The sequence below is a fragment of the Carlito syrichta genome, unplaced genomic scaffold (assembly GCF_000164805.1).
Source record: "Carlito syrichta isolate Samal-C Ts95f unplaced genomic scaffold, Tarsius_syrichta-2.0.1 Scaffold301952, whole genome shotgun sequence".
NCBI classification, from domain to species: domain Eukaryota; kingdom Metazoa; phylum Chordata; class Mammalia; order Primates; family Tarsiidae; genus Carlito; species Carlito syrichta.
In genome coordinates, this window is record NW_007246048.1 from 301,824 (window position 1) to 315,887 (window position 14,064).

The 14,064-nt window shown below is 39.2% G+C and overlaps 1 protein-coding gene across 1 annotated transcript in view; it reads left to right on the forward strand.

Annotated features, from left to right (window-relative positions):
- HTT (huntingtin) overlaps nt 1–14,064 on the forward strand; it is a 158,195-nt gene that overhangs the window by 41,058 nt on the left and 103,073 nt on the right. Inside the window, exons 7-11 of the mRNA XM_021711235.1 lie at nt 3,381–3,522; nt 4,162–4,340; nt 8,678–8,882; nt 10,519–10,566; nt 12,960–13,040. Of these exons, the coding sequence (XP_021566910.1) occupies nt 3,381–3,522; nt 4,162–4,340; nt 8,678–8,882; nt 10,519–10,566; nt 12,960–13,040 (655 nt within the window). The remainder of the gene's footprint in view (nt 1–3,380; nt 3,523–4,161; nt 4,341–8,677; nt 8,883–10,518; nt 10,567–12,959; nt 13,041–14,064) is intronic.

Here is a 14,064-nt window from a genome sequence, read left to right on the forward strand (position 1 = left end):
GAGTCTTCTTGCTGGAGTTTAGTCCTCTACCTCACAGGGCCTGAGGTCTGATTCATAAATTCATAAGCCTTTACAGATCAGTTTATGCTAACTATACTGTTAAGGAGAAACATTTATAAATCAGATGCCAGTTTATTAGTTTACTTCTTGTTTGCCAAGGTGTAGCCCTAATAGTCTGTGACTTATAGTAACTGCTCAGTGCATGCTGAACAATGGGATCACATCATGGCTCAGAGTATAGTTTCAAATAATGGGAAATAGAGGTTCTTTTATTATTAGCTTTTTTATTAATTTTAATTTAGTTTAATTTTAGAGTTGTGGGGTACATGTGAGGATCTGCTACATAAGTATATTAGGTGAAGGTGAGGTTTGAGCTTCTGGCAATCCCTCTCCCACCCTAGTAGTGGACATGGTAGCCAGTGGGTGGTTGTGTATTCTTTTTCTTCCTTCCCTCCCAGTCTCCTTTAGCAGTGCCCAGCACCTGTTGTTTCCACCCTTGTGCCTATGTGCCTAATGTTTAGTGCCCACTTACAAGTGAGAACATGCAGTATTCAGTTTTTTGTTTCTGTGATAGTTCACTTAGAATGATGGTCTCCAGCTGCATCCATGTTGCTGCAAAGGTTATTATTTTGTTCTTCTTTATGGTATGGCCGCACAGTTTTCCATAGGGTATATGTTCCACATTTTCTTCATCAAGTCCACTTTCGATGGGTTCCATGTTTTTACTATTATGAGTAGTGTTGCAGTAAAAATAGGTGTGTCTTTTTGGTATGGCAACTTACATTCCTCTGGGTATATTTCTAGAAGTGGGATTGCTTGGTCACATGGTGAGTCAAGTTTTAGTTCTTTGAGAAATCTCCACACTGCCACTGCTTTCCACAAAGGTTGATCTAGCTTATATTCCCACCAACAGTGTTGAAACCTTCCCTTTTCTCCGCAGGCTCACCACACCTTTTTTTTTTTCTTTGACTTTAATGATAGCTGTCCTGACTGGTGTGAGATGGTATCTCATTGTAGTTTTGATTTGCATTTCTCTGATTATTAGTGAAGCTGAGCATTTTTTAATATGTTTGTTGGCTGCTTATATGTCTTCTTTTGAGAAGTGTCTGTTGATGTCCTTTGCCCACTTTTTATTTTTATTTTGTAACTTTTAACGTTTTTGTTTTAAAGATGTGGAGTACATTTCAGGGTTAGATATACAAATGTTCATTTTGCAGGTCCCCTTGTTGATGAGGTGTGCCCCCCTCCCCTGGCAGTTTTCCTCAACTGCCAATCCCACTCCCTCTCCCCTGGCAGTTTTCTACTACTGCCAGTCCCTTTCTTATAGTATTGTGATAATTGTTCAAGGTCTGCTTATGAGTGAGAACACATGGTACTCTGTTCTTTTGTTTCTGTGATAGATCACTGAGTATGATGGACTCTAAATCCATCCAAGTTACTGCAGAGTCCTTATGTTTGTCCATCTTTGTGGCTGTATAATATTCCATTGTGCATATGTACCACATTTAAAAAAATCTAGTCCAGCTTCAATGGGCAGCATGGTTGGTTCCGTGCTTTTGCCATTGTGAATAGAGCTCTTTACCTACTTTTTAAATATGGTCATTAGTTCCCTATAGATCCTGGGTATTAGGCCTTTGTCAGATGCATAGCTTGCAAGTATTTTTTCCATTCTGTAAATTGTCTAAATCAGCGGTCACCAACCTTTTTGGCATCAAAGACTGGTTTTGTAGAAGACAGTTGTTCCATGGATTGGTGGGAGGGGTGGGGGTATGTGCAGTCAAACCTCACTGCTAATTGCCACCTCAGCTTCACCTCAGTTTAACAGGATTCTCATAAGGTGTGTATAACCTAGATACCTCACATGTGTAATTCACAAAAGGGTTCACATTCCTATGAGAATCTAATGCCCCTGCTGATCTGACAGTAGATGGAGCTCCACTTGCCCCTCTGCTCACCTCCTGCTGTGTGACCCAGTTCCTAATAGGCCACTGCTACCAGTTCATGACCTGGGGGTTGGGGACCCCTGGTCTAAATAGATGTTCTTAAGTAACATAATGATCAGATGAATGCAACTAGATGGTCACTCCTTTTCATTCTTGGGATATACTTGTTAAGACTTAAATGGCCACCATTAGAATTATAGCATCTTCTTTAAATTATCCTGGAGGTCCAGTGAGAAAATCTTACTCCCTAATTTCTTTCTTCCTATTTTTTTGAGTTAGAGTCTCACTCTGTCACCCAGGCTGGAGTGCAGTGGCACACTCATGGCCACCGCAGCCTTGACCTGCTGGGCTCAGGTGATCCTTCTGCTTCAGCTTTCCAAGTAGTGGGAACCACAGGTGTGCCACCATGCCCGGCTAATTACTTGCTAATTTCTTTTCTTTTTTTTTTTAATTATAAGAATGTGGGTACAATTCAGGGTTAGCTATACAAAAGTTGATTATGCAGTTACCCTTGTTGATGAGGTATGCCCCTCTCTCCCCTAGCAGTTTCCCTCAACTGCCAGCCCCCCCCTCCTAATTTCTTAGGAGAGCAGCTGTGGGTAGTATGTTGTCATATCCAGCAAAGTTGCAGATGTTTCCAGTTGAGGATGTTCCAGTCCTGAGAACATTTAGTAACCTTAGCAGCTCTTTTGTAAGCTGTCTCTTACTCAGGCTGGGACATTACTATAGTTGGCTAGTACTCTTTTCTCCTTAGCTTCATTTGTCAATTTATTATCATGTTTTTACTGTCTTTATTTTACTTGGTGTCATTTACTGACTTGTCTCAGAATACTGTGGAGTGTACTGTATCTAGAAGCTGAGGCCTCCACCCTCATAGAGAAGACATGGATGCAGAGCAGGTCCTTAAGTAAAGGCTATAAAGAAGTAAATAGATTATGTGTTCGTAAATACACCCCCCTCCACTTTTTTTTTTTTTTTTTTGAGACAGGATTTTGCTCTGTTGCACAAGCTGGAATGCAGTAGTGTGATCATGGCTCACTGCAGCCTGAGCTCTTGGACTCAAGTGATCCTCCCACTTCAGCCTCTTCAGAAGCTGGGATTATAGGCGTGTACTGCCATACTCAACTAATTTTGAAAAATTTTTTGTAGGGTCTCACTATGTTGCCCAGGCTCATTTTAAACTCCTGGCCTCAAGTGATCCTCCCTCTTTGGCCTCCAAAAGTACTGGGATTACAGGCATGAGCTACCAGGTCTGACTGTAGATGCTCTTGAATATACCAAATTTGGAGTGCTTCTATAAAGTATAGGAAGAACCTCAAAATGTTATAATTTATAATCTGTAAGAACTCAGAACTTCTAATTCAAATTAAGTTTTATGTGATATAGGATAAGCTTTATAGGAGCTTCATCTTTTGTCTACATCTTTTCCATCCATAGGTTTTGTTAAAAGCTTTCATAGCGAATCTGAAATCAAACTCTCCTACCATCCGGCGGACAGCAGCTGGGTCAGCAGTGAGCATCTGCCAGCACTCAAGAAGGACACAGTATTTTTATAGCTGGCTACTCAACGTGCTCTTAGGTAAGGTGGAGGCATATGAGTGGTAAAGTCTCCAGTGTTATTCAAGGTAGACCTTTGAAAACCTTTAAAATCAGATGATCCCTCAGCTTCTGGACCATTTGGCATTGGCTGACTGTTGAATGAGAACTGAGTTGGGGCTGCTGCAAGTCCATGTGGGTCTCTGTGACCCTACAGAAGTAGCTGTGCCCAAGGACACTGAACTGGGTAGTGGGTGTGGGCTGGTGTAAGCCTGCCTGCCTTCTGGAACTTGGCCCTCTGTCCATGCTGGCCCTGACTATAGTGAGTTGGTGAGGCTTGAGACTGTGCCTCAGGTCCCTGTGGGTTCTCTGTTAGGTCAGTTGACAGTCTCTTCTGTAGTTTGAGTAAGTGGAAATCAATGCTGGCAAGGGCTGAAGTGAGCATATAGACAGATGTGTGGTAAGAAATAATCACCTGGCTTTCAAAGGCAGTGGAGCTCACTGGAAAGTGCCTTGCTAAGCTAAAGGTATGGATTAAAGCCACTCCTGGTTGCATGGTCTATATATTCAGTCATGTTTGTGTCATCTTTGTTTTTTAGGATCTCTCCTTTTTAACGAGTTAAACTGTGAATCTTCAAGTAGTGAGTCTGATGTTAAAGACATCTCGTTGCTGCCTTTATAGGTTTGCTCGTTCCTGTTGAGGATGAACATTCCACCCTGCTGATTCTTGGTGTGCTACTCACACTGAGGTACTTGGTGCCCTTATTGCAGCAGCAGGTTAAGGACACGAGCCTGAAAGGCAGCTTTGGGGTGACGCGGAAAGAAATGGAAGTCTCTCCCTCAACAGAGCAGCTTGTCCAGGTAATAGCCACTGGGTTTACTCTAGGCCCTGCACATGAATGACTAACATTCAAAGAATCAATTAATTTAGAAGAGAAGCAGTAGAACCAAAGGTTAAGGGTATGGACTTAGGAGCCGGACTGCTCAGTTCCAACCCTAGGTACTAACCTCTTAGCTATGTGACCTCTGTGTGTCTGTGTCATCACAAGTCAGGTGCAGGTAATACCTCCTAAGGTGCTGTGAGTGTTACCTAAGCCCCTTAGACTCTTGCTTGGCACAGAGACTGTGCTACTTGTTTCTAAAATCAGGGGTCACCCACCCAGTCGATACTGATAGAGTGCCTACTACATGCTGGGCACTGGGATCAGTGCTTGGAATACTGTGGTGAGCATTTCAGATATAGTATGTCCCCTGGAACCTGTGGCTTAGCTCATGGGTCTAGACAGAATGCTCAGTCAAGGAGCTGGGGCGACAGTCCTTTGTATGAACAAAATGTTAAGATTTCTTTTTCCAATACAGGGAAATCCTGCAATAATTCTAACATACTGTGATTAGCAATTGACTTCAGTTTTGTTTTGTTTTTTTGAGTTGGCATCTCATTTTGTTACCCAGGCTGGAGGGCAGTAGCGTGCTTCCAGCCACCACAGCATTGACCTGCTGGGCTCAGGCGATCCTTCTGCTTCAGCCTTGCAAATAGTTGGAACTACAGGCACATGCCACTATGCCTAGCTAATTTTTTGATTTATTGTAGAGATGAGGTCTCGCCAAGTTGCTTAGACCTGTCTTGAACCCGCGGGCTCAGGCAGTCCTCTCACCTCAGCTTCCCAAAGTGCTGGGATTATAGGCGTGAGCCACCACGCCCAACTAAATTCAGTTCTTTACAGCACACTTTCCTAAGTTATTTTATTAACTGTGTGACAGTGCAGCCTCACTTTAGGTGATTGAGTTTTTCAGCTTTACTTAAAATGTTATGTCAGGGTTTATCGTGTGCTTAATATCATGGATACTGTTTATGTCTTTAACCTGTATGTAACTTAGATGACCACATGGGCATAAATAGGAGTCAAGGTGTCCCAAGGGTAGAGTTGGCAGTATATAACCCAGGGCCTCGAGAGGGATGCCTTGACTCAGTGTTTGCTGTCTGGATATGGTGACACATTGTAGTTTATAAATATTTGGGTCAATTGGATATATGAAATATATCATTAAGCTAAACTCTGTAGGGTACAAAATTGTAAGTGGCTTAAAATGATTGTTGCATAGACTTATTAGGATAATGCTAATAATTTAAGCATTAAGTTAGGTGATATTTGTAAAGCACTTAGAGTCTTTTCTGGCACATGGTAAGGCCCTGTGAGTGTTGGTTAATGAAAAGTAACTGAGCAGGAATAGACCTCAAGAAAATGTCAGGGCTAACAGTTCTCTTCTGACCAGTTGCCCTTTAGTTATGTTACAGAAAATAAAGCAGTGACAGTCTCGTGATACGGCATTTAATTTTATTGTCGCCACCAGAAAGCATTACTAAATGTTTTAGTGAGTAAAAAGGATATTGTTCTGGTAATAAATGCATTTTGTACTCATAAATCTAGCAAAACCACTCGGATGTCCCCTTTCAGGAGGTATAAAGAGATTGCTGGTGATAATACAGGACAAACTCAGGCAAGCACAACATTTTCAAAAATGTGTTTCCTTGAAGTTTTCCATTCAAATTGCATGAAAAAGCAAATAAAGAGGTGGAATATATACTGAGACATATGTATAAGCTGGCATCATGTAGAAAGAGAATATGTGAAATTCTTCCACAGTGGTACTGACACTTTGTAACAGAAGGTAGTGATAAAGAGCATTTGTATAAGAAAGGCAGCTGTGGATATACTCTTTGTATCATATGGCATACCTTGGAAAGATACATAAGCAAGTTACTGTAGACTTAAAAGAAAGTGACTTTTGAAGTTGAAGGCAGATCATATTGAAGTATCAAGTGGCACAGATTGAATATATCTATCTGCACTAAGTTGGAAAAGTAAAATTGGGAAAGTAATATTCTTTTGATAAATTTCATTTTGTGATCTTTTAATTTATAATTAGAAATTTTTTATCCATTTATTTAGTTTGCAGAGCAGTGGCAAAATGAAACGACAAAAGCGAGTTAGATTTAGACTCATCTTCATGGTTTTCAGGAATCATGAGTGTGTCCTTCCACATTGTCTTTGAACAATAGACTGGACAATAAATTGCATAATAATGTGGGAGAAAGAAAATGAGACTGCATTGTCTGCCCGAAGAGAAAAATGCCTGGTGGAAGATGTCATCCAAATCATTATTGCACAACATGTATCAATTAACATGTGATGCATGTCTGTGACTCTCACATATTATTACACGTTAGAAAAATATGATATAAAATTTTGATTTTGTTATCATAAACAAGTTCCTCACACTATTCTATTTAATATGAAGTGATTCGTTTTTCATTGTTTGTAAAATAGTGCGGTTGAGTTGCTGGTAAGTGATCCGCAAGATGTCTCCAAGTGCAAAGGGTTAAATATTGTTTATTTTATCTTTACTTTCCTTGTTTTTTTATTTCTATTTTTTTCTTTTTATTGAGGAGAATTCTAGACATACAGAACTTATTAACTCATGTTTCACATGTCAAGTTTCAAATGTTTCACATGTAACCCCACTTACTTCCCTTTCTTTTCTTTTTTTGTGTTGGAGTCTCTTTTTTCTTTTTTTTCTTTTTTTTTTTTGAGTCAGTGTCTTACTTTTTCGCCAAACTGGAGTGCGGTGGCATGCACACAGCCACCACAGCCTCAACCTGCTGGGCTCAGGCGATCTGTCCACCCCAGCCTTCCATGTTGTAAATCTCCACAATATGGAAGCAGTACTGTTGCCTATAGAATTTAGGAGAGGGCAGATGAGGTGAAGGAAATGTGGGTGCTGCTTTCATTATTACATTGTGAGGAATCAGGAGATTCATTGTTAAAGTGAATGACTTGAGAAGTTAGGGTATAAGCTGATTCCTTAGAGCAAGGTTCCACAAAAGTTTTCTGTGAAGAGCTAGCCAGTAACTATTTTCAGCTTGGCAGACCATCCTATCTCTGTTGCAACCATCCAGTACTACTGTTGGAGTGTAGCACCAGCCACAGACGGTCCATACATGTGGTCCTGTTCTGATGAACCTTCATGTACAAAAGCTGGTGTGGACCAGGCTTGACCTGTGGACTGTGGTTTGCCAACCTGTGATTTAGGGTTTTAGAGGTTACCATTAGAAGAGCTAAAAATGAGAATTTTACTTTTTATTTTTATTTTATACTTTTCTTCACTGTCTGATTTTTTAAAAAAAGAAACATGTATCTTATAATGTTGAGGGAGGGCTGGCAAATTTAGCAAATAAAAACACAGGATGCCAGTGGAACTTGAATTTCACATAAACTTCGTGATATAAGTATATTCCAAATTGCATGGGAAATACTTATACTATGAAATTATTTTGTGTTTATCTATAGCTCAAATTTAACTGGAAAACAAAATAAAAGAAAAATTTAACTGGACACCCTGTATTTTATCTGGCAACTGTAATTGAAGGGGAAATAATAAACTTCTGTTCACTTAATATGATATGTGTTTATTGTACGATAATTGACATAATGCCTTTAAAAACTTTTGGTAGTCTGGCTGAGCACAGTGGCTCATGCCTGTAATCCCAGCACTTTGGGAGGCCAAGGCAAGAGGATTGCTTGAGTTCAGGAGTTTGAGACCAGCCTGGACAAAATAGCAAGACCATGTCTCTATAAAAAGTCAAAATATTTGGTGGACGTAGTGGCATGTTCTAGTATTCCCAGCCACTTGGGAAGTTAAGGCAGAAGCATCACCTGAAACCACAAGGTTGAGGCTGTGTTGAGCCTGTTCTTGTCACTGCATTCCAACCTGGGTGACAGAGTGAGAATTCAGCTTAACAAATAAACAAACAAAAAACCAAATGGGGCAACTCTCTGTGGCACTCATACTAGTGTTTTTTGGTTTTTATAAGTATGTCAAATTGACTCCCTCCTTGGTGTATGCTGGGCTTTATTTTTCCTTTACTAGTCACTAGTTTTGGGAAATAGAGATCTTAATTAGTATGCTGCTGCCCTGATGGAAATTCTCTATTTATTTTTAAGGAATTGCTGTAACAATTTAAAAAATAGGGAATTTAGAAAACAGTAAGGAAGCTAATGATCACACTGATGGAAGTGATAGATAAGTTTTTAAGGTACAAACCTTGCCAACAAAGACTTATTAAAACACACAAAAAGTAAAACCTAGGACACATTTTAAAACCTCTGACCAGAACATCTGTGTTTCTCTGTTTCTAGGTTTATGAACTGACATTGCATTATACACAGCACCAAGACCACAATGTGGTGACAGGAGCCCTGGAACTCTTGCAGCAGCTTTTCAGAACACCCCCACCTGAGCTCCTACAAGCTCTGACCATGGCAGGGGGCATCGGGCATCTCACTGTGGCTAAAAATGAGTCTGGTGGTCGGAGTCGTAGTGGAAGTATCGTAGAACTTATAGGCAAGTTATTAGCAAGTTCTACTCTTGCAATTAACTGTGTACTAGTACTGGTTACCCTCTATTTAATTATGGGCCTTCATTGTACTGAGAAATCCACATCTTAATTCCTCGCCAGAACTTATGATGCATGTCTCATCTTTATTTTACAAATAGGAGAACGAAATTTAAAAAGGTTAGGTGGTGAAATGAGGCCAAACATTTAAGGCCTGGCTTCCTGACTCTTTCCATAACTTGGCTGCCTCCTATGATTTCGAAAAGGTGCCAAGAAATGAAAATATTAGGGAAAGAAGTTCCAGGATCTGTCTGTTAATTTGCCAGAGATGGCATCTTTAAGTCTTCAGAGGAATTTGAGAGTTCCTTCCTATTCTGACTTTGGAAAATCCTTCCATCCCCAGCTCTGCATCCATTTCCCCCAGTCTGCTCTTCTTCTTAATGTTCTTGGGGGCTGCACCCTAATGCCATCTTGGGTGCTGTCCTAGAACAGCAAGCTCCCTGGGCCCTTCCTGACATGAGAGCTCTCCTAGGGAGCTGGAATGAATGGGGTTCCCTGAATCCCAGCCTTTAACGCTGGGTCTGACACTTAGGCTTATGATAAATTTTTGTTGACTCCAGTCTCCCAGGCCACTGCAGTGTGTGGTTGGTTTAGTGCAGTGTGTACAGTGTGGCCTTAACTCACAGCTTCCACATACTGGATAGTACTTGACTAAAAGTCTCATTGTTACCTAGTGTGAATATAAGTATTTGCTGGAACCATGAGCCCAAAATGTTAATCTGAAGAATCCTTTTCTCTAAGGAATGCATGCCTTATAAATAATTACTGGACCAGATTGGGCATGTTCAGGGTGGCATGGCACAATTTCTAATTAACATTTAATTAGAGACAATTTCTAATTAAAATTTATATTTGATTATTAGTTGAACAAATAATCTGAAATTTCTAATATTTTAATTTATTTTTATTTTTTGTAGAGATGAGGTCTTGCTTTGTTACCCAGGCTGGTCTTGAACATCTGGGCTCAAGCAGTTCTCCTGTCTCAGCTTCCATAAGTGTTGGGATTGCAGGTATGATCCTGTAGCTACTGTGCCAGGCCTTTAATCTTTTTAATTTGGCATTTTAAGTCCAATTTATTTTAGCTCTTTTTAGGTAATATCTTTAGAACTATTATTTGAGTGTTAATTTTCATATTGAAATTAAAGTGAACTATGGTGATTAAGTGCTTTCCCATGGAGTTTGGTCACGTTTTCTTAAAGTTGAACCAAGCTTTTAAAAATTTTTATTTATTTATTTATTTTTGAGATAAGGTCTCACTCTGTCTGCCATCCAGAGTGCAGTGGCATGATGCTGGCTCAGTGCAATCTCCTCCTATGCTCAAGTGATCCTTCCGCCTCAGTCTCCTGAGTAGCTGGGAATACAGGCATGGGTCACGATGCTTGGCTACTTTTTGTATTTTTATTGAGATGAAGTCTCACTATGTTGCCCAGGCTGGTCTTCAACTCAGGCTGGGCTCAAGTGAATCTTTCTGTAATTCCCAAAGTGCTGAGATTATGGTGAATAAGCTTTTGAAGATTTTTAACTTTCTTCTAGATTTTAGCAGTTTGTAACCTTATTTTATCTGTCACCTTCTGTGATTTACAGCTGGAGGGGGTTCCTCATGCAGCCCTGTCCTTTCAAGAAAACAAAAAGGTGATTATGTCAGAAATCAGTCTTATGTTGAATTTTACTGCCTTTTCTGTATCCCTGTAATACACTGAACTCTGTGTCTGTAGCTCTTCAGTAGAGTGACAAAATGTGTAAATATTGCTGGAATCTGATAACCAGGCCTGAATAGTTTTATAGGATGACTTTTAAATGAATTGCTTTGTCATAAATTTTAAATGCTTTATGTTAGGAATTGCAAACTTTTTTTGTAAAGGGCCAGAGTAAACATTTTAGCTTTGTGGGCAGTACTGTCTCTTTTACATTATTCACCTCTGCTCTGGGGCAAGAAGGCAGCCATAGACAAAATGTGAGCTACTGGCCTTCTGTGTTCCAATAAAACTTTACTTATAGAAATAAGCGAACCATAGCTTGTCCATACCTGCTTTAGGGAATGATTATAATGTTAACTTATCTTCCCAGTGAATTTTGTTTAGTATTAGCCAGAAATATTATTAAATAGTTTCCTTTGTTTGGTTAATTATATAATTTGGGCCTAGTTATCATTTTTCAGGCATATTTAACTTTATACATATCAAAGTATTTTGATACAATTTATTTTTATTAAGTCAAAGTGTTTCTAATATAGTCTGCTAGCTTTGACATACATTATCTCTTTGCAATACCAATTATTTCTTTTCCATTGTGGGTTTTCATAGAAAAGAATTGCTGTTATTGTCTGTTTTGAAATCTTAAAAGACATACTTTTTTGTGTCATGATTGAGTGTTTGATTGAGAGCCTGAGGTCTAATATTATTTGCAGTACTGAGTGGGATCTTAACAGGAATAATATTCTAGCTTTCACTGAATTAAGTAAACATTTTCTAGGAGAACTTGGAATCAGTAATATTTGGGCCATCATAGTGTGGGATACTTAATCAAGTTTGAGATTTTAGTGAAACACTGAGGTTGTTTAAAAGTCAAAAGGATTCTGGGAAAAGTTAATAGCTGTATTCTCAAATTAGGAGAAATTTGGGGACTTGTTTGTTTCTTGATCCCTTTTTCCAGTGACAGTGAAAAAGATGACTGGTTCATGTTGTTGAGATTAGTTGTTTTGTCCTCTTCTGGCTACGATATGGGATATACCCTATCTCTTTATTTGTTCAGCCCCCCACCCCCCTTCAGAGCTGTCGTTTTCAAAGTTTCCTGTTGTAGCTGGAAAAATCTGTTTTTTCCAAATGAAATCAGCCACTATGAGATAACAGTAAGCTGGGCACAGTGACTCAAGCCTTTAATCCCAGCACTTTGGGAGGACGAAGTGAGGGGATTGCCTGAGCCCATGGGTTTGAGAACAGCCTGGGCAACTTGGCAAGACCTCATCTCTACAATAAATCAAAAACTTAGCTGGGCATGGTATCGTGCGCCTGTAGTTCCGCCTACTTGTAAGACTGAGTCAGAAGGATCGCCTGAGCCCAGCTGGTCGATGCTGGGGTGGCCGTGATGACAGAGTGAGATGCCAACTTAAAAAAAAAAAAAAAAAAAAGAGAGAGATAACAGAGTTGTTGGATGTAGAATTAGGGTGAAGATGTGGGGGTGCTTTGGAGTCTTTCTTCTGGTGACAGCCCTGCTCTCATACCCTGGAGGAAATTACCCTGGGGAGGACTTTGCAAACCATTGATCTGGAGGATAGAGACTGCTTTCATTAAGATCTTAGTTCACTTTTTTGGCATTTTATTTTATTTCTCAAGGTAAATCACTTATTCAGTAATAAAGGGTCTTGTTTAGTAGACAAGCTAAGTTATTATGTTATTTTCTTCTTGACTTTGGGATTCCTTTGCTAAATTTTTTGTTTGTTTGTTTCTTTAGTGTCACATCACTGTAAGCTTATGGAAGTTATCACACTGCTGACCTGTTCTTAGAAGAGCAGTAAAATTAGAAATGTCCAGTAATTGTTTAGTGTCAATTAATGACATTTATATGTAATGTAACTATAATGATTTAATTAGTCCAGATGACTTTTGGGTATGAGAGTTTATTATATAAATTCTGATGTGCCATTGGAGGCATGACATGAATATTCTAAAGGCAAATAGAATTGGATTTTTTTCAGTATAACAACCATTTTTAAGATTAATAGTAATATAAATTGTTTAATAATTAAATCAATAAATATTTGTTACTTATTAAAATACTTTGTGGCATAGCTTGCAAATCATTGCTTTTATCTTTTTTCTATGTAGGTTTATTGATTTTAATAGAATTCTGAACATAGTATCTGTGTTTAACACTCTTGAGGTATAAAAATACTTATGTAGGTTGATAAATTATAGAAGATAAATTAGATGTGTTTATGCTTTTCCATTTAGAATGTGCATTTATTTAATTTTTGAAGTCCTTATTTTTAGCAAACTTAAAAGGGATATTGCTGCTTTATTTATTAGGCAAGGTGCTCTTAGGAGAAGAAGAAGCTTTGGAAGATGACTCTGAGTCGAGGTCAGATGTCAGCAGCTCTGCCTTTGCAGGTAGTTCTGGTTAGTTAGCAGTGGGCATGGATCTTCTCTTATCTGTCCCTTCTCCTACACTTGACACTACTCGGGGTGGCAGTAGAGTCACTTTGCTCAAATGGGGGATGATTTGGTCTTCCTTTATAATGTCTAGTTTGAAGTGTGTATGTGTCTGTGTGTTTTCATCACACATTTGTTGTTTTCCTAGGCTTAGGCTTTTTAAAAGTTAGGTTTATACTCCCTGAACATAAGGCTTTGTGAGTAGGAGATGGCAGATACAAACATCTCTTGAATTAGATGGGTCCTGCTGGGGGATATGGTATGAAATATTGCCTGTGGATAATTTAACTTAAAAGAATCTACCTTGGTTTACAGATAGTTTTCTAATTAAATTCTTTGCGAGACTGGGCTCGGTGGTTCAGCCTGTAATCCCAGTACTTTGGGAGGCCAATGCGAGAGGATTACCTGAGCCCGTGGGTTTGAGACCCGCCCGGGCAACTTGGTGAGACCTTGACTCTACAATAAATAAAAAAATAGCCGGGCATGGTAGCACGCGCCTGTAGTTCCGGCTACTTGGAAGGCTGAGGCGGAAGGATTGCCGGAGCCCAGCAGGTCGAAGCTGTGGTGGCCAGGAGCGTGCCGTTGCACTCCAGTCTGGGCAACAGAGTGAGACTCTAACTCAAAAAAAAAAAAAAAAAAAAAAATTCTTTATGTACTTTATAAAAGATTAGTATTAATTTAAGGTACTAACTTTTGGATTAAATCAGGACAATTTGGTTGTATAATCCTATTGGAAATAATGTTTTTGGATTTAGCTGAAAATAAGGCTAAAATATTTGGGAAGGAAAATCTGAATAATACCAATGATAATTATTTATTCACTTATTTTACAAAATAAGAATAGATTTTTTTTCTGATTACAAAAATAAAAAGTTAATACAACAAAACATTACAACTATCTGGATCTGTATAAAACTCAGGCGATCACTGACCCAACTGCTCCCAGGAGTGGCCATTGCTAACAGCTTGTTATTGATCTTTT